Genomic DNA, 24,887 nt, shown 5'->3' on the forward strand with positions numbered 1-24,887 from the left:
GTAGAATGTGTCAGTAAGTGTAGACAAAACAGGGAAGTGAAAACAAAAGCATGGGCATGCAGTTTACATTAATATTCAGTATAGGCCTACTGTTGCATGAGAACTAATGAGAAATTCATGATGAAACAGTCAGAGAAAGAACATTTTAATGTTGTAAGCAGACGTTTCATCTTGCTCTCATGGGGATCAGATCATTGGCTTTATATGAGGAGTTCCATGTCCACCAAGTTGACACACCTGTGTGTAGAAAATAATTGAGTGTGCGTTCCCTATTTACCCAGTCCGTGAATGGCCACAATGTAAAGCAGGGTATCTTGAAGAGTCCTCCTAGCTCACATGCGCAGTAAGACGGTTTCCATAGCGCCGCCACCAGCTGCTGAGTGAGTCGATTCTTGAACTTTTCCTTCGAGGATACAAATACTAGGACATTGGAGTATTTTTTTATACTAGTTTACTTCAGTAGTTTCGCGTCTTCCTGGCGGTGTGTGTGTTGTTTTACTATTATGTGAATTTTACTCACTGACGCACCTGTTCGGCTGACGGACTAAACATGGGCTATCAAGTGGTGGAAATCTCCGTCTGTACTTGAACAGAGGAATATTGTTTTAATTTGATGCTTGCGGACGGTCTTTCGCTGGCAAAAGTAAGTCTTCTCGGATTACAAACTAAACTTCACGTATTACCTTTAGGTAGGCCTAAGTGTTTGCAAGACATTATTTCTTTCAAGCCGTAAAGATATGAAAAACCGAGTGTGCTGTAGTTTTACACAAAACGCTGGGCGAGCCAAGCAGGTAACCTTTAATTTAAAGCTTAGCGAAGACGTTCTGTTGTTAAGCAAAACAAAGGCAACAAAACCAACTGTCGGCTAGAAACAATGAGCTTCACTTGGTAACTAGCGGTAAATTTTACTCAATCTAAATGCAGCGATACACAATTAACATTATTATTCATTTCCTGTTTGTTATTAAGCCCAATAAACGTTATTGTTTCCAGCTAATTATCGAGAACGTTCAGCAGAGTTTAGGGTTGGATCAAGTAAGATAATAGCAAAACACGTGATTACTGTTTACAGAGAAAGGGATGTTGAATTTTTTGTTAAATTACTCTTGATCAACTGTTTCCTGTATGTGACAATATTCTCCTTGTTATTAAATGGGGCCACAGCCCTCATGGACCTAGGCAAAACAACCCTATGTTCCTGAAATTGGCGATAAGGCTCAGGCATAGTGTTGGGTGGTTATGGGTAAGAATCGGAGTGACATACACAGACATAATACTTTTCACTATTATAGACTATAGTTAGATAACTTAGAAATGTGGGAAAATAGAGGCTGTGGGAACATAGACAAACTCCGATTATTGCTGCCTTCGTCATTTTTGTTTGTAACCTTTATTTAACCTCGAAAGATCAATTGAGGGGTGACCCTCTTTTACAATGACGTCGAGTACAGATACACAATATACAATGAGAATACATAACAAGTTTACACACACACACACACACACACAGACAACAACAATTTAAAACATTCATTTATGAAGATGGATTAGGCGCCTACACTGTACACCATAGGTCAGCCTACAGCTTTTTAGGGAAAACCTTATTGTATTTTGTAGGCTACAACGGCTCAGAAAAACATCCCACCTTCATGAATATAATATTGTTTAGTCTTTGTTAAAACCATTTGGTGTTGATTCAACTTTATGGTCATTTAGGAAAGTTTAGCCTACTGTAATCCCATATTTTGACCATCCTTGTACCAATGAGATTAATTATAGGGTGTTTAATTAGTTTACAATGTGAGGAACATCTCGCTAAAACTAATGCAGCCTGAGTGGTGGTTTATTGTTTGAACAGTCACTATCATTATGCCCAACTCATTTCCCTAACTCATTTCCCCAGCAAATGCGCACACTCTGCTGGAGCTGACTTGAATGTAGTTAGGCCTATAGGCGCATGGGTCTTGTGTGGCCGAACGGTTCAAAGACGCCTAGAGGAAGCTTTTGTTTTGTCTCTCCACTGACTATCTATTCTCTTCTTGTGCGGTCCAGATGAACTGCTTCAGCCGAAAGCTGAGGCGCACAGCTCCCGAGCTTGGCAGCAGCAAGAATGAGCTGGTTCCCTCCAAGCTTCCCAGGATCAACGGATGGTCATGGCCCCTTCATGGTTTCCAAGTGGTTGGCTGGCTGGTGTACATTTACCTGGCCATAGTCAGCTTTGGCATCTATATCCCTCTTTTGCCTCCTCCATGGAACCATGTGGTCCACGCTGTATCCTTAACAGGCATCAGCTGAAACAGCTGTTATTGTAGCTGACTGGTCTTTCAGATTTGAATATGGAGCTAACTTTAGTCTGTGCTACGGGTTTGTTTGGGCTGCCGGACAAGACAAGGATTGTGTTGTGCTAGCTGTGTATAGGCTCCTGTCACACCAGACATGACTGTCTCTGTGTCTGTGGTCTCTATTAAGCCCAAGAGACACAAGCAGTAGTGTTTTTCTCACACGTTGAGCGCTGCATAATATAAAAACTGGTTTAGTTTAACTGAAGCTGCACTGCCATGAGAACAGATATTTTCTTCATAACTGACTATTTCACACACAAAAGACCCTCTTGTTTGCAAAAGTTGTATAGTGTATAGGGGAGAACGGGGTAAGTAGGCACACTTTTACTCCAGTGAGAATTGCTCATCACCTAAGCATCTTTCAATAGTCATTCCTACATTAAATTGAAGCTTAAGGTGTTGGCTTGAAATGTGTACCCCTCACTTTTTCTATCTTATTGTAATAAAAAATAAATTAATCATCAAAGACACCCTTACACACTGTGACAACCAACCCCATCAAGGGGTCGGTTGTCACACACTATGGGGTTGTTTGTCACAATGTTATCTTAATGGGAATAATCTTAAAAAGAAAGCAGAACTAAATTTGAAAGTTTAATTGCATTTTCAAGTTGACAAATAGGCCTACATAATTTACTGTAGCCTTGGCAGCTGGTCTAGTTAGGGATGCACTTGGTTGTTTTGATTTTGTTGCCCTTTTGTCATTTGCATGCTAGCTGCCTTTTCCTGCTCTATTCTCTCCTTCTCTGGGGTGTCAGTGAGGATACAGCTTAACAATTTATTTCGTTATTGGGTTCCTTTTCTGGCTGCAGCCTTTGGATAACATGTGACAACCAACCCCCCAAAAAATGTGACGACCAACCCCAACTTGAATTTCTTGCTAGAATCAAGGCCAACAACCATCTTACAACTAATTAGCTTGCTAACCGCAATCTAAACTATAGTTTACCCTTCACACTTTTTATGGGTAACAAGTGTTTTGTTATCCATTGTGTAAAAGCCTACAAGAAAAATACTGAGGAGCTAAATATTTTCAATTTGACATGAAAAACACAAAAAGTCCTCTCACCTCAAATTCAGCAGTCTAACTCCAAGGAAGACTATGTAGGTGATCTCTGATCCCAATTCTGGATATTTACTTACCAAAATTTCACAGACGGCGCCTTCTGGTTCCGAGATAACGATTGTGACAACCAACCTGTGTGACATATTACCCCGTTCTCCCCTACTTGTGCGACTCTTTATTGCACGTTTATCACATATAATTACAATACTTTTTTATGTCAGTGCTATTCTTCTTGACTCTCTGATACAGCTGATGGGCATAATATTCATCCTACACTTCATTGCGCACATTGCTGCTTTGACTATTGACCCAGCAGAAGCCGGTGTGAGGGCCAAACAGAGCTATTCCAGTCCAGTACCGCTTTTTGACCGGTCAAAGCAATCTCACGTCATCCAGGACCTGCACTGTTATCTATGCAATATCAGAGTGTACGTACCCTCCCTAAGCAGTAGTCCTTAAAGGGGTTTCTGGAGATTGCTTGTTGTGATAATCACTTTTTGTCAAAATCTGTGAATATCTCCTCATGATCGGCTACTTGTCTGTACTGTGTGTGCGCTGAAAGATAAATCAATTCACAGCTTAGACTCTTTAAACGGGCATGTTGCTAGGTGAAGTAGGCCCCCTTTTTTACCCTATGCAGTTAGGGCTGTAACGATACAAAAACTCACAATTTGATCTGTATCATGATTGTTGACCCACGATTCGAAACAACGATTTTTGAAATTTAAAAAGCATTTTATTTAAATAACATTTAACTTGATGTAACATTTAATGACAAATAACATGAACATATTTAAACACAAAGAACAGCAACATGAATAAATAAATAACCAAAGATATAACATTTCTCTCTTCTCTGTAACAAAATTGAAAAATAAAAAAATATTGAACTATGCTGTAAACCAAAAATCAAGTTAGAAAACAAATAAACACTTAACAGCTACAGCTTCTTTCACCAAACCTTTTATCCAAAACGTAAGCCTAAAAAAATAATAATAATAAACTCGCGATTCTGCCTTCTCACGCGGCGATGTGGGATTGTGGCTCTGTGTATCGCGATTCTCGGTTCGATACACATATCGTTACAGCCCTTAGTTACACCAGGTTTTGCACGTGCAATACGGACACGTAGCGGATCAGGAGGAGATATTCACTGATTTTATTTTTATTTTATTTTTTTAACAATCGTTCTCCAGAATCACTGACTCCACTTTTTTAATGCGATTTTGTATCATTAAGCAATCGTGATGCTAGATTATTGATGCTTACATAATGAATCTTTATGCAGTGGTCCCAAAGTCAAACACTGTGCGGCTTGCAACAAGTGTGTGGACGGCTTCGATCATCACTGCAAATGGCTGAACACCTGTGTGGGTGGCAGAAACTACTGGTAAGAGGGTTTAGGATGATGTAATTCCTGTATCTGACTTAACGGCTGATGTTAAAATTAAATGTGGAATAATATAGAAAATTACAGTACATCTGGTTTTGTGTGTTGCCTTCAGGTGCTTCTTCGTTGCACTCACCTCTGCTACACTAGGTGTCCTACTGCTCGCCATTGTCATCTTGTTTATATTCATTCAGCATTACCTGGATCCAAATTGCCTACGGACTGCCCCACAGTATGCAGGTCAGTCACCCAATAATGAGCTTTCTTTATCTGGCTGAATGAAGCATAAAAGCAGCTTCTTAATTTTTTGGAAGACAAAGAATAAGTACTTCAGAATAAATAACTAAATTCATATTCACCTCATCACTTGATATTGTGGAAAGACGAGGCAGTGATATATGATGCTTTCTCTAGACTCATGTCCTTGAAGGCCACCATAGCAAAATTCTCAGGAGGGGTAGACCCGGAGCGTTGCCGTCTAAAACTTTCCACATTAGATGACACCAAAATACTCTCAAATTACACACTAAAAGCTGTTTTTGTGTTGTCCTCTTTTTTCTTCTTTCTTTCTTTTAGGTATACAGGGGAATACTACCTGGCTGGTGTTTTTACCCTTAGCTCCTGTTAAGACTAGTTCAGCTGGTCTCCTTATTGTAGCCTTCGGAACATTAATGCTAAGCATCACCTGCCTGATGATGTTCGCTCATCTGATGGCCTTCCACTTTTACCTCTGTGAGTCTACTGGTCAATACAAACATGTGATAGGGCTCTGTTCCCCTCATCCAGTTATTAAGTGTGTGTGTGTGTGTGTGTGTGTGTGTGTGTGTGTGTGTGTGTGTGTGTGTGTGTGTGTGTGTGTGTGTGTGTGTGTGTGTGTGTGTGTGTGTGTGTGTGTGTGTGTGTGTGTGTGTGTGTGTGTGTGTGTGTGTGTGTGTGTGTGTGTGTGTGTGTGTGTGTGTGTGTGTGTGTGTGTGTGTGTTATTGGCTTTACAGTTTATAAAGGCATCAGCACATACGATCATATAAAGATGAGGCGCAGTAAAGAATCCAACATTGAAGCAGGAAAACCACCTGATGTGAAAACCAACAACAAAGCCCCGAAGGTGAGACCCGTCCTCTGCCTCTCACTTTTAAGCACTTGTTTATTCTGTCATGTGGGTAAAACGTCTTTTTTTTCCTTTTTTTTAAGAATAAAGAAAACTCAATTGACTGTGAGCCCACATTATCACAGAATTCAAGGTATATTTCCCTTACAGTTATTGTTAAGCTTTTTATTAAAGCTAATTTTCTAGAGAAGGATGATAAAGGACTGTTTTTTCTGCAGTTCCTGCAAACTTGATGATAAAGGCCCACTGACCAGCAAGTTTTCCATATGCACTGAAGTAAGAATTTCTACGTGTATCTCCTTTTTGAAAGCTTTGACGTATGCATCCAGTGGGTGATGCTAGATGACAAATCTTTTTTTGTCCCAGTTGGAAAACATCAGCAGAAAGAAATCGGCAGAAAATGAGAATCGTTTCCATTATGGCACAGAGAATCCCACGGAGAGCAGAGTGAGTGAGTATTTTGACAGCACATCAAATAAAATAAAAATTTAAAAAATAAAAATATAATAATAATAATAATACCTTACAATATTATTCAAAGAAATGCTTGTAAGATAAAACATTCACTTAATTAATTTTTATTTGTATGGTCACTGTAAATAAAGTATACATAAAAAGAGCTGTTACAGACAGATTATGGGACTTTCAGTATCTTTTATTTCCTGTGTCGGGTAGGGGAAATGAATAGGAACGACATCAAAATCTGGACGCCTGCCATCGATGAAAAGCTTCAGGGTGCCTTTGTGAAAACTGTTGACGGTGTTCCTGGAGTGCAGGACCTTCTGAGTTCGGCTCAGGCTGCAGTGATGACTCCAGATGATACCTAGCGACCACTGGCGTTTGCATGGCTGTGCATCAGGATATGCTGCTCCGAGGAACTTTTTTCTATTACGAAAATATGCTTTATGAAACTGAGTCACGTAACTACGAGTCACATTGGTGAGGACATACGACGTCTCGGACCTGACGCCACAGATCCATTCATATCCTGGAACTGTTTTCTTTCATCCAGTGGACATTTTGCATGCAGTCTGAGCAGGGCTGTACGCTTATTTCTTTAGGTGGTAGCACTGGTGCTAGCAAGCAAAAAAATTCAGTAGCACAAAAATAAATTTGGTAGCACACAAAGTATGATCGAAAACTTGCATAACCTTAACCCTTGCATTTCGCTCTAATTACCTTTGAGCATGTCATCTTGGTCTCATTTGAGATTCTCAATTAATATTATATCCTAGTGTGTGCAGTAATAATTATGGAAAAATGAATAGGGGTGCACTGATTGCAATTTCGAAAAAAGAATCTAACCTGCCAATTGCAATTTTGCTGATTCAGAATTATTATTATTATAATGTCCTTCTGTTAATTAAAACCACACTTTAAAACATTAAACATGGCCTATTAAATAAATAAATAAGTATACATATTGGTACAATTTAGGATAAATTAAATAGGTTGTTGTGAATGTGTTGGAAGTAGCTTTTCAGTGGCCTATTTAAAACTTTGTTTAAATAGACTAGGCTACTGTTGACTGCTCGCTGCAGCTGAATGAGTTGCCTTTCAAGCTAGAAAAAAGCGCTAACTTCCTGTTCTTACCGGCTTCAAAATAAAAGTCAACTCACGTTTGGCTAGTAACAGGCTTTTAATGTGAAGGCGTACAGGAAATGTTCTGTTTGTACACGCGCTAACTTATCTGCGGTAATGTGCCGTCTCCTTCCGGTAATTGCCGTAGGTGAAGTTTTTATACCTAGAATCGCTGCACGAGCACAGATCCCGAGGACACATATCTTTCACCAGCCAAAGTGGAGGGTGGACTCAATAACTTACTTGCCTAAGACTCATTTACCCGCAGTGTTAATGTAGAGCCCTCTAAGCAGTGTTGTGCAGCGCTCCTTTATATTCATCATCGATTCGCACTTGATCGATTTCTGTAGCAAATGCGATCAAAACTGTCGCACTGTACAGCCCTGAGTCTAAGTAACTGTGGAGCCGTCATTGTGTTTTGTCCTTTTTTTTATCTACACTCTTCAGGGCTGTACAGTGCGACAGTTTTGATCGCATTTGCTACTGAAATTGATCACGTGCGATGATTAATACAAGTCCACTCGCACTAGTGCTAATGAGGAGAGGCTGTCTTTGAAACACAGAAGAGCTCTGCACAACACTGCTTAGAGTGCTCTACATTAACACTGTCCAAATGCGGTCTTAGGCGAGTAAGTTATTGAGTCCAACCTCCACTTTGGCTGGTGAAAGATATGTGTCCTCGGGATCTGTGCTCGTGCAGCGATTCTAGCGTATAAAAACTTCACCAACGGTAATAACCGGAAGGAGACGGCACATTACCTCAGTTAAGTTAGCGCGTGTGCAAACAGAACATTTCCTGTGCGCCTTCACATTAAAAGCCTATTACTAGCCAAACGTGAGTTGACTTATTTTGAAGCCGGTAAGAACAGGAAATTAGCGCTTTACAGCACTGTAGTGCTCTAGCTTGAAAGGCAACTCATTCAGCTGCAAAGAGCAGTCAACAATAAACAAACAAAGTTTTAAATAAGCCACTGAAAAGCTACTTTCAACACATTCACAACAACCTATTTAATTTATCCTAAGTTGTACCAATATGTATACTTATTTATTTAATAGGCTGTTTAATGTTTTAAAGTTTGGTTTTAATTAACAGAAGGACATTTTCTAAAAAAATGTATTATAAACATAATAATTATATGTATATACAAAAAATATATAGATATAGATATTATTTTTATATTTTTACGGGGAGAAATAATTCTGAATCAGCAAAAAATTGCAATTGGCAGGTTAGATTCTTTTGTCTAAATTGCAATCAGTGCACCCCTATACATTTTTCTATAATTATTACTGCACACACTAGGATATAATATTAATTGAGAATCTCAAATGAGACCAAGATGACATGCTCAAAGGTAATTAGAGCGAAATGCAAGGGTTAAGGTTATGCAAGTTTTCGATCATAGCCTACTCTGTGTGCTACCAAATTTATTTTTGTGCTACTGAATTTCTTTGCTTGCTAGCACCAGTGCTACCACCTAAAAAAATAAGCGTACAGCCCTGCTCTTTTTATGGCGCTGGTCGAATTATTTAAAGTATTCTTTTATCTTAATTATGTATAGAGAGCGAACATCCAGCCCCATTTCCAGGTTAGTCTGTTTCACCTGCTTGAGTCGGATGGATGGATGGATGGATTTTGGCATTTTTTCCGAAAAGAGATGATGGTTTCAGTGCTCATGTTTTTATACAAATGGTAGCAACGTATAGGCATCTTATCATCTTACGTGATGGCCAAAGACAACCCTGTGTGCCAAAATACTTCTCTAAATGACAGCGGTGAAGCAGATGGTAGCATGAAAAGGAGAAAGCCCATCCGCTCTCTGTTGCTGTTTTTATTAACTGTTGATTTCACAAAGCTGGCAGTGTTCAGTGATAATTTTAACAACATTTTATATAAATAATTGAAATATAAGTTTTCCTGTTTGCTTCATTATTTATTTTCTTTTTCTTTATCCTACTTGAACACACAGTGGCACTAAAGACACCCAACCACCTCTAGCTTCTACAAGTTTCTTGAGTTTCTGTCACTCTAAATTTAATCAATAATATCTACTGATTGGATTATTTTTTTTTGGATGTTACCACACATTCGTCAGCGACCACTTTGTCTATATGTTGGGCTTAAGACAAAGCACCGAAGAGGTTGTTTGTAGATAAGGCCTGTGTTTGCTTTCTACAGTATACCATCCACACAAGATAGACAATAATAGCACAGATCATTGCAAGAGGCTAAATGGTGTTTGTCACCTAAAACCACATTTACAGGCAAGCTAAATGAAGGGGACAGCCTGACTGCTAAGCATATGGTTGTGTACAGAGGAACTGTCGCATTCAGTATGCAAACGGTATGCAAATGTGAACGTACAGAAGAGGAATTTAAAAAACAAACTGGAGGTATTCTGCCACTGTAAACGGCTTAGAAGAAGACCATTTCTGAGTCAACAGAGCATTACATTGCTTAAGTAGAAAGCAAGATCACAACTGTTATTGAGCACTGACCAGTGATTTACATATTCAAAAGATCAGGATTTTTATTTACAGTCAATAGTTCTTGGCAATCCCTGCTTGTATATAATAAGGTTTTATCCGTTTAAAAAAAAAGTATGACTATTAAGAAAACACCAAAAATAAGACCATTAATCAACAAGTCTTTTGTAAATATGGATTATTTCTTTCCATGGAAGGGGACATTTCTGATTAAAAAATTACTAGATTAGGTCAATAGTTTTTTTTAATGATTAGCATACGGTTTCATTTCGATCAATTTGAAAGTAAAGTTTAACCAGACAGTGGCGCTATTGTATCAGAAATAGCTAGACTATTATGTCATCAAACCATTACACTCAGTCCAGGTTACTTTCATCATGATGATCTCCAACACTAGCATATTCCCTTTTCTTTTGCTCATAGACATGTGTGTATTTTGACCACTCGCCCCTGTCTTTAAATTTATTAAATCTGAGAGCTCAGTAGGCCTACCACCATATCATTTAAACCATTAGTAAGGCTGCAGGTTATGTAATGGCCCATCCATGTCCAGCCTGTAGGCCACTACTGGTTGTGTAACACATCACTGCACTGGACATTACAAGAGTAAGATTTAGAGGGCCATCCTGTGAAGATAAGCATCTTTTATTTATTTTTTTAGAGAGAGAATGTAAATCTTATTTCATTTGTTATTTTGAGAGATAATTAATCATCATGTTATAAACTGTAGCAAAGTCCTTTGCCAATTCCCTCTGGCCACCAGCAGTCCAATTCAGACATCCTGACAGCATGGTGCTTGGGCAGGAGCCAGGATCAAATCGTGTTGTGTTGTTGTTATTTCTACTGTATGTGACAGTTGGCCTCTCTGCTGCATTTCCTACCAGCCCTCGCATGCAGACTGTACCATATGATGCTGATAATTATTGAACGTTGTGACGATCCTCTACTTAATAATACAAAAAAAAAACTCGTCCTATTGTTTGCATCTTCATCCTCTCAGTTCCTAAATATGCTCAAAAAGCGCTCGTTTCCCCAGCGCTCCACCGAGCACTGTCTGTGGCATCATCATCATCATCACAGCCCACAACAACGAAGCGAGGAGACGGCAGCTCGGCAGCCAATCAGCGGGCCGGTTTCTCTTCAGCATCTCGGAGGGACTGAGCCTGATCGCACAGACCTGAGCTCAGGCAGCGGGGAGGAAGAAACACTTCAAGGCTCTCGACGACGCACAATTATGCGTTAGTGAACTTGAAGCAAGAAGGTAGAGGATTACGAAGCCAGGTAGGCCTAATTAAAAATAGCATTCTCACGGTATTAGCTGAATAAATTGAACAGTATCTTGCTCTGGCTCATGGTAAGCCTGCATGTTTTTCACACAATATGGAAAATGAATAATATGGTGAGGCCAGGTGACAGCCTGTTGTGCAACAGCCTATAGCCTACACACAGCTGATTGGCTGAAGATGCTTTTTGTTGTTTTCATGTCTATGCATGCTTCAGAAATTGCACATTAAAATAGGCTGCTATTGAAGCAGTAGACCTAAGGACGTGGCTGCATGCATGAAAGTTTTTTTTCTTCGTTTTTTGTTAACGTATTCTATATGTTCTGCATTTGCAGACTTGCATCAGGGCCTGACAATAACAAACTGATCACGTGGATTTCGTGTGAATCTGGCATTTGCCAGTTTATATAACATGTTTCGCTCAGACACTGGCTAAAGCAGCAGCTTACACGTCCAGTAACATAAACAGGAGCCTTTTCTCTTCTTGTTTATCTTTTTGACGCGCCATAGCCAGAGTGAAAGGTTTTCTCCTGTAATATTGGTTTACATTACAACGAATGGTTGACAATGCATTGAGCCTGTGCCTGCAGCCTTCATGCCAAGCTGTTGGGTGAAGTAGGTATAGTTATATAATTATGCATTAAATGTGTGCACTCTATTATTAGCTTCCTTATTCACTGTGAATTAATGGTAAGAGAGTAATGGAAAACAATTGAATTATGATTTCTAGCTGAATTTGTTCAGTCTGGACAATATTAATAGCAGTAGAAAATAAGCTTTTAATGCATTATTCTAAGACTGTGAACCTCAGGAAGGTAATCATAGGAATATTTATTTATTCTACAGTATGTGGGCTTTTGTAACACATCGGTTGAATTAGGTATGCAATGCATGAGAGGAAGACACAGTCAGTGAGTTTGTCCCAGATTCCACTGTTGTAGGTCTCACCCAACTGGTCCAATAGCCTTTAGGTTCTGTCACAAACAATTAATTTCTGGGTGTATATTACCCTATTTTGTTTGTGATGACTCAAGTTCAGGCCGTGTGTACAGAATAAACAGGATGCCTTTGGGCAAAAGTGTTGTTGTCCGACAGCACATGTCTATGCAAAAACAAACGGATCTTTATTTATTTATGTTGACTGCAACATTTAAATTAAAACACAGACATATAATAGCATTACAAAGAGTTTCAAATGAGCAATGAATAAAGGGAAACATTCAACACAGTCTGGCTTGTGAAAATCTCAACTCAGAACTAATTTGCTGCTGGCAGGACAGGTCTCTCTCCATCTGAGCAATGTCAGGGACACTTCTGCTGTCCATGGCATCACATATTCTTCCTCACAAACTTGGGGTTGCATAAGGACCACAGGCTTTCTTTACTCATGCCTTATACCTCAATTTGGCTTGCTGCTGCTGCTGCCAACAATAACCACTGTGACTTGTTTCAAACATCTTGTTTTTCTACTGCACAATTCTTGCCAAGAGCGTTGAGTCACATAGCAGTTAAAGGGTTTAGGGAGGCGAGGACTGACAGAGAGAGCAGGGTGGTGACCTCAGACCCGGGCCTCGGCTTACTGTGTTACGTTGTGTCTTTGTAGGGAGAGTGAGGGACGGGGGAGACAGTGGCCAAACTGGGAAACGATTAAGAGGTTATGTCAGATGGTACAATCCAGTCAAGATCACGTTGAAGGATAGGGCTTGTATATTTTTGTTGAAAGAGAAAAAAAACATGAATGCGTTTGTTCATTTGTCATCGTCTTCCACATCCTGTTGGCCTCATATGCAATAGTTTTTACAAAAGATGTAAATCATTAAAAAAGGGTCACAGATAAAAGACTAAGAAAATGTATTTCCCAAAACAGCTGGGAACTGTAGTTTAACAAAAACTTTACTCAAACTTTCTGGGGACCATTTACAGCCGAGTTATACACAATTTGTGCGCTAGAGAGTCTTTACTAGTTGTAATTGTTTTGCTTTTAGCTTACAGCTGAGATGTAGAAAAGGAACAGAAAAAGAGAGAGGGATAAAGAGACAGAGGGGGAGTCCCTTTAATTGAACCAGTGATGTTGAGATAACCATAAACTACTCTAGAACAGTGTTTGTGCGATTAGCTAACCACAACGTGTCAATGCTCATGTTCATTGTGATGAAGGAACATGTCCTCCAGTGCAGTGAGGTTCACAAAAATGTTGAAATCTTTGCTTGAAAAAAGCCATAGAAGTCACCCATTATTATCAATTTCTGATTGTTGCCGCGCTAAAACACAGTGTTTTCATAATTTAATAATAATAATAAGACATTTCAGGGCAACAATGGAGGCTTCTGGGCCCGAGGATTGGTCACAAGTAACAGGAAGCTTTCAGACATGGGGTACTGAAGGTCAAGTGGCTCCGTTGTGGTAATGATGAATGTTTTTACGTTTTTACATTTCGATCAACTCTGCTGCCCTGGAATGTGAAGGTGTCAGATACCAAGGCAGTAGCCTGGAAAGGACGCTGATCTAGATAGTAGGCAGATGGGGTCCTTGCATGCCCACTGGCCCCCACTCACTATGATGGCATGATGGAGGAGAAGGCTACTGTGTGAACACTCTCCCCTCGCTCTCACACACATCACATCACTCTGATAACTGTGCCATCATTTTGTGTGTTAAACACCATCTGACAAACAAACAGCCAGATACATATTTTTTAATTTTTGGTGTTTTGGTGACAAAAATGTTGTCTACTGGCTGGCTCATCTCCTCCCTTGAGAATGAATAGAAGGCTCCAGCCGTAGCAGCGTATTGTTGCTATGAATAGATGCAGTTCAAAATAGGTCAATTTATTGTTAAGGCACTCATCTGTGCAGTGTATTGCCAGAAGGCGAGTGTATGTAAGCATGCTGTCATCCGCTCACAGATTTGTCTCTGGAGATCTGCTTTTAACCAAATGGCTTCCCGTTTTGTATCTGGCAAAGTGGGGCAGAAAGAAGGGGCAGGACAAAACTAATGGTCATATCTGTGTAATTAAAAAATATACTGTACATCAGTGTAGGAATTTATCCAAAAACACCCTATCAATAAGGTAAAGCTTAACTGTTTAAATGGTCTCTCGTCCATACTGTCAACACAGTCTATACTAAATTATAATACAATTAAGAAACCGGCCAGAGCACTGTATTTCCTTTGATCTCATTATGTGATCTACTTCAGGCCGCCGGACTCAGTGCAGTGTTAATTACCATCTCTAGGCTTGTTGTGCAGAGGACTCTTGCACTTGAAACAACTGACTACAAATTGGAGGAGGAGGTTGAAAAGATTCCTTTGTTTAACTTCGATTTCACTGCTGTCATCGACGCACAATGGAAAAACACGCAGCGAGCAGCTAATCTATTTGAAAGGATGTGGATTCCCACTGAAAGTTGAGTTGATAACGATGGAACCTCAGTGTGGGCTTTACAGGAAGCTACTGCATGAAAAACGAAAGCCTACATCGTGTGAAAGTACAGAGCAGATACCACTCTGCACTTTCTGTTTCCATATGATAAATTATAATATAAGTGTTATTTCCTTGTGTACATTAATCCTATCGATTTAAAATGTGTGCATTCTATAGAATATAAAATGTCAAATGAAAAGCTACATTTTACCATAATTTTTATTTATTCATCTAGAAATTTAGAGTTAAATTATACTTTTTAATACTTTGGATTTATGGTTTTATTAGTGCAGAGAATAGAACAGAAATGGAATTTTCCAGTAACAACCAAACTCCTTTTTGGAGATATATAAATATATTTAACATGGGCACTTCATTGGTGATATGTGCAATCGAGAAATTAACAACCGAGGCCTCAGTAACTCTGCCTGAATTTTCTTGGTCGGAGTCCTCGATGACATATGACTACAAAACCCCTTCCATGAATAGTGGTACTCTGCGATGTCGCCATGTGTGTATGTGTGAAGAAAAGGCCATGGGTTAGACAGAGAAAACACCAGCGTTGGACAATGGGCTCCAGTGTCATCTGCTCTGAATGCAATTAGTCATAGACATTAATAATCTCTTCTTTTTTTCCCTAAGAATTGAGATTCTGATGATAATGGCTTCATGCAGTGTCAATCTTGGAACTTTTGTACCCATTTGAGTGTAGACTTTGCTCAGTAAAGGTCCCATTTGTAATTGTTGGCCACGGAGTCGTGGACACAAAACCCCTTTGCCTTGCACGGTGCCACTTGAAGAACTTGCTTGGAACTTTGCTAGCTCAGAGCAGACGGTTCAGTCCATGGGATACGGCATCTCTTGCCGGTTCACTTCTTCTTTTTGTATCTGTTAAACTGTAGCAAGTGCGACCACTGGACAATTGTAGATATTTTGTTTGTGGGGGAATTTGCCACGGCAACACACTTCCCTCAAGGATGTTGGGTTAAGTATGGGATCAGCTGAAAGGTGAGCAGATAACCATCACTTGCTACAAATATAGTCCAGATTTACATTATCTTAATAGAAATAGTCATGGGCTCCTTTTATTACTATTTTGTATGGCGGTAATTAGATCCTCCTGCGTCTACCTTAAGGAATAACGACCAAGGTAAGTGGTTCCAGCTCTGTGCATCGAGATGCAAATCGGGATTGGTGATGTGCTTGGAGAGGAATCCCTGAACTCAGGCTGAAGGAGATCATCTTACGCCAGAGAGAAAGCGAGGCTGTTGATCGGCGTGCAAAACCAACCTTTGAAGATGTGTCACAACAAAGAATAACTTAACAATTAGACGTTGTGTGGAAGGAATTTGATGATAAAGATGATTAAGAAAGATTTTGAAGTTGTTACCTCCTTTTAAAGTTGTGGTTATTATTCAATCCGAAGGGTTTTCTTGAATTTGGGGCTGAATGTTAGGTGTACACAATATGGTTATGTTGTAAATTATTAGGTATGCTCTTTTATTGGAGCCTGATAAAAGAGTCTTGAAGACAAGAGTGGAATATTAGACATTTTTAAATTGTATTCATTGTATTCTTGTCTATATAATGCCTTCCCCTCTCTGGCACTCACCTATGGACGGACACATCCTCTCATCTCCGTTCTCATCTTTTTCCACAGCACAAAGAGAAAACAAATGTCAGCTAACCCCACCACTGCACTGAAGGAGCCAAAATCCTGCACAAGCACTGCAGACCAGAAGTAAGTTTAAGGGAATCATTGTCAGTATTTGAGCCCTCACTTCACATTTTGCACGTTAGTTCATATATCCCTATCCCTCCTCGCTTGGTTCTTGATTTTTGTGCCTTTGAATTCCACAGAGATCTATTTATATCTCTCACCTTTGTGCCAGAACACGCAAGACAGCTGCCCTATTCGCTGGAAGAACTTCCAGTGAATAGGGCCAGAGGTGTGTTTCCGAACGCAGAAACACACCTCTGGAGAGTCTGATCTTTCCTGTAAAGACAGGCTTGCGATCCAAAAAAGTGACAGACAAATGACGAATAAGCATGCTGTGTCTTGACCTTAAGGCATGACACAGCGTTCATTTTATGTGGTTGAATTTGGCCGTTGACAGTGTTGTAGAACAGGGTTGGATCAGATGTTCTTTCTCTTCCTCGGGGTGCAGACTGTGATCAAATCCCTTTTTTCTCTTGGACCAGTTCATTTGCTAAACTCCATTAGATTTTCCTGACAATCTTGATCGGAATGATAAAATAATGTCCAGGTTATAACCTTCTTTCCAAAACCCTTTGTGTTATTTAACAGACCTCTTGAATTCGTATTATTCAATTGTGTGTGGTTTGAAAGAGTGGCTGTTATGAAGTCAACTTAATACTGCCATGTATACCTCTACTATAACTTGGACTCTCAGATGATCTTCTGTTTGTTTTTCTTCCTCTTCCCAGAGACAACATGGATGACTTTAAAGTCCAGACAGCTAAGCATCCTAACGTCGGCACGGTGCCTTTACGGACGCAAAGTGATCAGTCTAAAGAGCGGACTTCCAAAAGGCTTTCGTCTGAGTCCAATGGCACCAGTGAAGGAGGTGTGGGATCGTCCACACCGGTGGAGGTGACCGCTTTGGAGGAGTCGTTTCGGCGCTTTGCCATCCATGGTGACACGCGCGCCACCGGCAAGGAGATGCACGGCAAGAACTGGTCCAAGCTCTGCAAGGACTGTAGCGTGATCGACGGCAAGAACATCACCCTCACCGACGTGGACATCGTCTTCAGCAAAGTCAAGTAAGGACTTCCAACAATAGGCCCATTGTGCGCTATACACCACAACGTTGTCAATTCTTTTTTGACCCTGTTTGAGCTTTCACCTTTCTAAAAGCATGTTTTAGTTGGCTAAAAAATAATCCACCAACATCGATGTCAGCTAAGATCTTTTAACAGGCATGCCACTACAAGATTGTGTTCTTTAACAAAGTAGTGTTACTGTTGCCACAGCAGATATGACTACAGTCTTAGTCAAACAGATCACCATGCCCCAAAAGGTCACCAAAGAAGTCAGAAAAGGGTCGACACTGTAGGAATGAACAAAAAATTACTTCTCTGTAATATTTCATTGCGTCTTTATTTTGCACACACAGTCAAGTAAGAGAGGCGCCAACATTATTGTACACTGACTGCCGAGACAGAATTAGCAATGAAAACTGACTGGAACTAATTAAGGTGTCGACTTGTTATGTTTCATCAGTGTCTGTGCCACAAAACATTATGCAAACACTACTGTGTGTAAAACTGAAATTAGCAATGGTACAATAGAAACAACTTCAAGTTATTTAGCTTGAACTTCACATATTTTGCAGTTATTGAATTCCATTTTTTCAGGCAGTATTATGGAAGGTACCTTTTGTTTTTCTTATATTAAGTACGACTACAGCTGACCCTTTAGAAACAGCAGTCAGAGCAAAAGGGCCAAGACGACGCATATATCTCCTCAGGCCAGATTGTCTCATCCTTTGCTGCTTGACTTAAGTGAAGTAGAGTCTAAAAATAAGCAGTGACCTCAATATTATTTCACTAGTGAAAAATGTTTGATCTGTACAGCCGTGCTTACGTTTACCAAGTGTACTGAGTGTCTGCAAACTATTTGGGCTTATAACACATTGACGGATGGATGTTATAGTATTGACAGCAGACAGCAAAGAACACACAGTTATATCCTATGTTGCACACAATGAAGCTTTCACAAAATGTGTGTTTGTATGTTAATCTTGTAGATCTTCATTCATACGCAAAAAGCAGCTTTAAATGTGTTTTTAATTTGCTTATCCTCGTTGAATGTTGTGAATAAAGATTGTATCTGATAGACAGCACCAGAATAGAATCGAACATTGAAAATAAAATTGAAAATAAAATTGAACAGCCAGCTTTGGCTTTGCTGCCTGGTAATTAGTCAAGTCTTGACAGGTATCACAATTAGCTTTGGCCATATAATGTAGACATAAGCCTACAGGCCATGGCTGCATCTCAAAAATGCTATTTTGGCTTGGCTGAATACTTGCATAATTTTTTACTGAGAGATTTGCATCCATATTGCCCAGCTTATCAGCATTTTATTTTAAACATTTAATCAACAGTCAATATCGAGCCATTGATTTTCATCTTGGTCTGCACAGAGCTTGCTGTTAGAAGACTCATTTCCTACACGCAATTGTGTCCCTTTGCATGTTCACGCACGCTGCTGATATATTATCCGAGCTGAAGTTTATAAATACTTTTGCCTATTCACGTTTATCAAAGTACTAAATAATAAGATTTAATAGTAAAGTATTTTGCTTTCACAGAATCAGACCATGAGGTGCACTGCCCTAATTTACAGTATATGCCCTTAGTTATTCGCTGACATCAAACTTGGTGAGAAGAAAAAACAAGGTTACCTGACTGCTGTTGTATGACCACAATTCACTTTCATGATGCTTTTTTCCTCTTTTTGAGAAAATAAGTGTTGTCCCGCTTTATCCTTGTAAACATCAACACCATCTCTGGACATGGGGGAAAGGGGGGGCCTTTGCTAAATTGCTGGGCCCTGAGCAACTTGAGGAATGTATTGGGTGGCCAGGCAATGGGACACGGCCATGAAACATGTCTGCTTGGGAATCTCATATTGATTTATTGAATTTTCCATCCTCTGCTAGTGTGTAATCATACTTCAATCTGTCACTTTGTGTACATATTCATATACAGAGAGATTCCAAAATGTGTCTTCAGTTTCAAAATCTGTATTCCTGACTTGATAACTGACGTTTTCAAAAGGACAACATATTCCAAAAAGCAGCTCTAAAAAGTTATTTCCGCAACAAAATGACTTACTGCCTATTACTATTACAAAATACAGTAGGCTTACAGTAGAAACCAAAATGGCTATATTTTTATCATTTCAGATGTCTTGTGTGTCAAGTAGAAAGATACACAGAAGGTATTTGAATTTAATATATTCTACTCTGAAATCTATTTGTTGGTGCACTTGTTAATCTTCTAAATTAAACACCAAAAATATTTACAACATCTTGCGACTCAAAACAAAGGAGAGTCCCACTATTGCACATTCACATTCATACAATGGTATTTTAGTTTTCATTATTGGCATTGTCTCTGCATTTAATAATGGACATTCTCTGCTTATAGAAAATAGGCAACTTGACAAAGATAGAGGTTTTAAGGGTCATGTGGGTATTTGAGCCTTTATAGATGAAATGCAAATGTTTCTGTAAACTTAGCAAAAATCCAGCAGAAATATCCTTGCTTTACTAGAACTTTGAGTCACCCACATCAACACCTTCACAGTTGGCATGGCAATGGGTGTACATGTTTACTGTGGTGAACTTTTGTCTTGGCGAGACCAGAGAGGGAACTTAAAGCTGACTGTGGGATTTGAGCTTGTTTACATGGTGCTCCATTGGTGCACAATATTTAGAAATGTGTAAACAAAATGGTGTAGCCACTAAAAAAGATTTACGGGATAACAAGCATGTTCCTTGCTTTGCATGATTTCAGTGGTGTATGGCTGTGCTATGTTGAATTCTTTAGGTCCTTGGATGTGTGTCGGGTGTATCAATTTTGCAGGCTCTGTTGTCTGAGCCGAAACAGATTTTAATCAGGGTCCTGGCATTTTCAAACCACTATCACAGCTTTGCAGTGCATTGAGGAGGATATTACAGTAAATCCTAACAAAGTGTGCGGTATGTTTGTACACTTGACATGCAGCCACAGGATAAAACGGGGTACACAGACTGGGGGAGGGGGCTCATTTTCATCTAGTTTCTGACCCCAGGCATGACTGAGAAAGGAAGAGCTTCAACGCCAGAGATAGATGCACATTTCCACTTTCCCTTTAATCAGTGTCAAAGCCCTTTGCCTGCACATGAACAATTAAACATCTTAATTAGCACTGGCCGATCACAGTGCGGCTGAATGAATCCTTATTTGTTGTGGGCATAGAGGTCTGCTGCACCACAATGAATCTCTGCCGTGCTGTCTGCCTGCTCGGAGCCAGAACACACCAGCGTAAACTATGGATGAGGTGGAAATCTGGCGTGGGCTAATTAATCACTAGCATGCTCTTATGGTTGCTTCATTTTCCAGGCTTTGCTTGTATTTCCTCTTCGCCGAGCCTGATGAGCATTTTCGCCTGAAACAGATTCAGCCGACTACCGGGTCATATCCAAATGGATTCTGTACTACTGCAGATGGACATAACTATGTGTATAAACAGCAGGTTGGCTACTGCAGAGAAACTAAAATAAAGCTCCACTCGCCCTGTAACCTTTGTCCTTTTTAACCCTTATCACGCAGCCTCTGCAGATTTGGATTTTCTTAACAGGGCTTAATCATTTGTATACTGTGGAGAATTTAGCAGCTCAGTATGGGGAGATTTGCGGAGGACACTCAGTTATCTTCCTTGGACAGAAACGGCAGCTGGAAGTCCAGTTCCACTCATGACAATAGACAGCATGGAACAGGCGCGGAGGAATGGAGCGCTCAAATGTTCAACACTGATGGATTGCCCAAACAAAAAAACGGGTCACGGGATGAGTCAAATTAATAATAAACCCAAACATCCCTGTTTACTGTAGTTTGTTGCTATGGCGGCAGGTTGCCCGGGGAGACTGTGGGCTTTATAGGCGGTTGTTTAGGTGATTTATCACCACAGCAGTGGCTGTTTGTGTTTGTTACTATGCACTTTTAACATGGAAGTACAGCGGGCACACAGCCAGTTAAGCAACTGGAGCGCTTTCTCACAAGGAGAATGATTGATGATGATGATCTGTGGTTACAACTGTTTGATTTCATATGTGAGAATGCAAGGATTCAGAAGGGTCTGCATGTCCCGAGCTAGAATTAAAAACATCAGGGCTCTGGGTCCTGGACTAGCTTACTGGAGCTGAACTGTACAGCTGAACACACTATGATATATGATACAAAGAGATCGTGACATATACAACCTACAGGTGTGTGTGTGTGTGTGTGTCTGTGGAGTTGCTCAGAAGACAGATAAGTACTGAGACACACCAGGGAGACGAGATCCAAACATGTCCATGGATCCAAACAGTGAACGTGTTTTCGTCGTTTATCTCAGGGGGATACCATCACCATGTTGTCTCACATCTCGCCATGGTGAAGTGATCACACATGGCTGTGTGTGTAGCCTATAATACTGAAACTCTGCTGTACGATAGACTGAATCTATCGCTGAAAGAGCGAACCTTAAATAGACCAGTTGCGTGTTTTATGCCGTTTTATGTAACAAATGTTATCCAGTACCTAAGCTCCTTTTCCACTTACTTTTTATTAGGAAGAAATCCAGTCGCAACATCACATTCGATGAGTTCAAGACTGCACTTGGAGAGCTGGCAAGGAAGAAGTACAAAGAAAAGACCGGAGAGGAGGCGGAGGCCGAGGTCTTTAAGCTGATCGAAGGGAAGGCGCCCATCATCGCAGGAGTCACGGTAAGGTTCACAGCGAGAATATCATCGACTTATCAACTCAGAAATTGGAAAATAAACTCAAATTCATTCATTTTATTGACTTTCACGCAGCGAGCCGTGGCTTCCCCGACAGTCAGCCGTCTCACGGACACCAGCAAGTTTACAGGGTCACACAAGGAGCGCTTTGACCCCACCACAGGCCGCGGGAAAGGAAAGGCGGGGCGAGAAGACGTTGTTGACAAATCCGGATACGTCTCAGGATACAAACATCGAGGGACGTACGAAAAGAAAGTGAATAAACCCACCGAGGGGAAACCCATGTGAGGGTGAGGATACAGGAAATAAACATTTGATCAACTACTAGGATAGTTTTCTATTTAAAAAAAAGGACTCAAAGAAAGCACAAAAGAATAGGATTTCATATATTTTCCCACCCATCTTTGTGTGTGTGTGTGTGTGTGTGTGTGAGAGAGAGAGAAAGAGAGATATTTTTTAGTTCTCTTCTCTTTGTGAAGTGTGAGAACTGGAAAACTGTTTACAACTATTTTTACAAAGTCATAAGCAGCTGGTACATTCCTGTCAAGCTACTGCCAAACACTGAAGATAACAAATGAGAGAGAGAGAGAGAGAGAGAGAGAGAGAGAGAGAGAGAGAGAGAGAGAGAGAGAGAGAGAGAGAGAGAGAGAGAGAGAGAGAGAGAGAGAGAGAGAGAGAGAGAGAGAGAGAGAGAGAGAGAGAGAGAGAGAGAGAGAGAGAGAGAGAGAGAGAGAGAGAGAGAGAGAGAGAGAGAGAGAGAGAGAGAGAGAGAGAGAGAGAGAGAGAGAGAGAGAGAGAGAGAGTGTTATGCTATGGATGTTTGAAGCTTGTCGTTAAAGGGCCTTGTATTTATTGAGCACAATTGAAACAACAATGCCGAGAAAAACAAAAGTGGGACAACAGTTTGTTGAATTAGCAACACTGCACTTTTTTAATGGAGATGTTTCTATTCCCATGTTTGGCTGAAGAGATGCATTTTTTAATTTTGTTTTGCAAATTTTCAATTATAATTGGCACCCATTTCTTTGAAATTGATAGTATCAGTGTTTATTTCTTTAGAGAAATAAGTTAATTCCAACGTCAGTGTCAATTGTGTGTCAGCCATCCCTGCTTGGTCTTTATAAAAAAATGCTGTTCTTCAGCTCAGACCAAGAAAAATATGGTGAGGGTTTTGTCAACTTGTTTGAATTTGATACACCATTAGACATGTTTGACCTGGGCCATATCTTCTTGCTTTTATACATAAAACCTAAAAAAGCAAAACCTCTACTAAGCAAACCTTTGAAATGGGTCTGCTCATAACTCTTACAGGAGTGTCCTATTTTTATCAATCATACCGTCTTTATCCAGGACCTATTGTATCTACCTTCCTTCACAACATTTTGCTCATATGCTTTCTGAACTTTTAAATTGGTGAAAACAGCTGAAGGAGGAAGCTCCAACCAATAGTAGGAGCTCAGTTGTTCAAGATTGTATTTTTAACATTTTAATCCTAATATTTCCTTGTCTGATTTCTATACAGTACTTTTAATATATTTGTGGTAAGGTTGTGTACTGTATATTCAAAAAAAATAATGTTTTTAAAGTTTTAAAGTTAGCGCCACATGGCTTAATATATGACACTGGGTTCATATGTTGTGGTATTTTTCTGTATTGCTGTACTTTTTGCATGTTGTGTATATTGCATTTGATTCAGAAGCATATAGGTGACAGTAGGAGTTTTTCATAACGTATCTAAACTGCTGTGTGGACAGACTACTGTACAGAAAAATATTTTTCTTGATTAAAAAATGTTTTTGGGATCATGGTAAAATGTTGTATTGTTTGAAATAAATAGTTTTCAACCTGTACAAAGTCAGCTAGGCTTCCATGCTATTATAGTTGCCTGTTTGTATTAATTTGAAGTACCACGTATGTGCAGTAGACCTACTGTCATCCAAGGTACAAAACTAATCTGAAAACAAAAGCAGGGCTTTACTGTTGTATCCTTACTAATGTATGAGCTAAAGGGAAAATTTGCAAACAATGTAGTCTGTGTAGATTTTATTTTTTTTTTCAAACATAGCATTTGTCTAACACTACCTGTAGCCTGAGCTGATGAAGAATCATGCATCCAGAACAAAACTAGCAGCTTATCAGTGTGTTAGTTCTTGTCTGTTGCAGTAGCCCCAGTACGTTCCGTTTCCTGTGCTTAATGCCAAATTACTGTGCACGTTTTTAACATGGAGGAACATTATTGTCTCTTTTTATTTTTTTTTAAATAACTTTATAATGTTCTATTGTGCCCCAGTGCATGCATAGTGTTTTTGTTCTTGATCTGTAGGCCTATTAATGTGTGTTCATGATTTGTAGTGCATTCTTGAAATAAAAATAAAATTAAAAAACATGCCCCAGTAACTCTTACACAAAAAACAACATTTTACATCATTATGCATTTGTCACATTTGGAATCTCACCACCAGTAGCACCAACCAGTGACCTGTAACACTCAGGTAAATCAAGTAGGCTACGTTCAGTTTATGTGGTAGCATCCGCATCCTAACCTGCTCCTCGCCAGGAGTTGCATTAGTGTTTGTAAGACGATAGAGTATGTGTGTGTGTGTGTGTGTGTTTAGCTCTCCAGCCCTAAGGCAGAAGTATAAATAAAGTCACAGTGCAGCTGGAATCTGTATGCATTCATTTCACTGCAGCCTA

The 24,887-nt window shown here is 39.8% G+C and overlaps 2 protein-coding genes across 3 annotated transcripts; both read left to right on the plus strand.

The window, feature by feature from the left end:
- Positions 1-570: 570 nt before the first annotated feature.
- On the plus strand, positions 571-6,137 carry zdhhc11 (zDHHC palmitoyltransferase 11; the record flags this gene model as incomplete). Its single annotated transcript, XM_080039561.1, has 8 exons — positions 571-643; positions 2,053-2,271; positions 3,658-3,836; positions 4,697-4,798; positions 4,914-5,038; positions 5,375-5,530; positions 5,792-5,901; positions 6,123-6,137. Exons 1-8 carry the CDS (start codon positions 614-616, stop codon positions 6,135-6,137), a joined length of 936 nt encoding a protein of 311 aa, XP_079895687.1. The 5' UTR covers positions 571-613.
- A 5,012-nt stretch (positions 6,138-11,149) lies between these two features.
- Positions 11,150-22,849, plus strand: tppp (tubulin polymerization promoting protein). Of its 2 annotated transcripts, none has more exons than XM_080038900.1 (5): positions 11,150-11,253; positions 16,340-16,420; positions 17,128-17,463; positions 22,025-22,178; positions 22,269-22,849. In XM_080038900.1, the coding sequence occupies exons 2-5, from the start codon at positions 16,356-16,358 to the stop codon at positions 22,479-22,481; spliced, it is 768 nt and encodes a 255-aa protein (XP_079895026.1). In that variant the 5' UTR covers positions 11,150-11,253; positions 16,340-16,355; the 3' UTR covers positions 22,482-22,849. The 2 variants fall into 2 exon arrangements, with proteins under 2 accessions (XP_079895026.1, XP_079895027.1); XM_080038901.1 differs by having other exon boundaries at positions 11,161-11,233.
- Positions 22,850-24,887: the final 2,038 nt, after the last annotated feature.

This window comes from Ammodytes marinus (assembly GCF_949987685.1).
Source record: "Ammodytes marinus genome assembly, chromosome: 13".
Taxonomy (NCBI): Eukaryota; Metazoa; Chordata; class Actinopteri; order Uranoscopiformes; family Ammodytidae; genus Ammodytes; species Ammodytes marinus.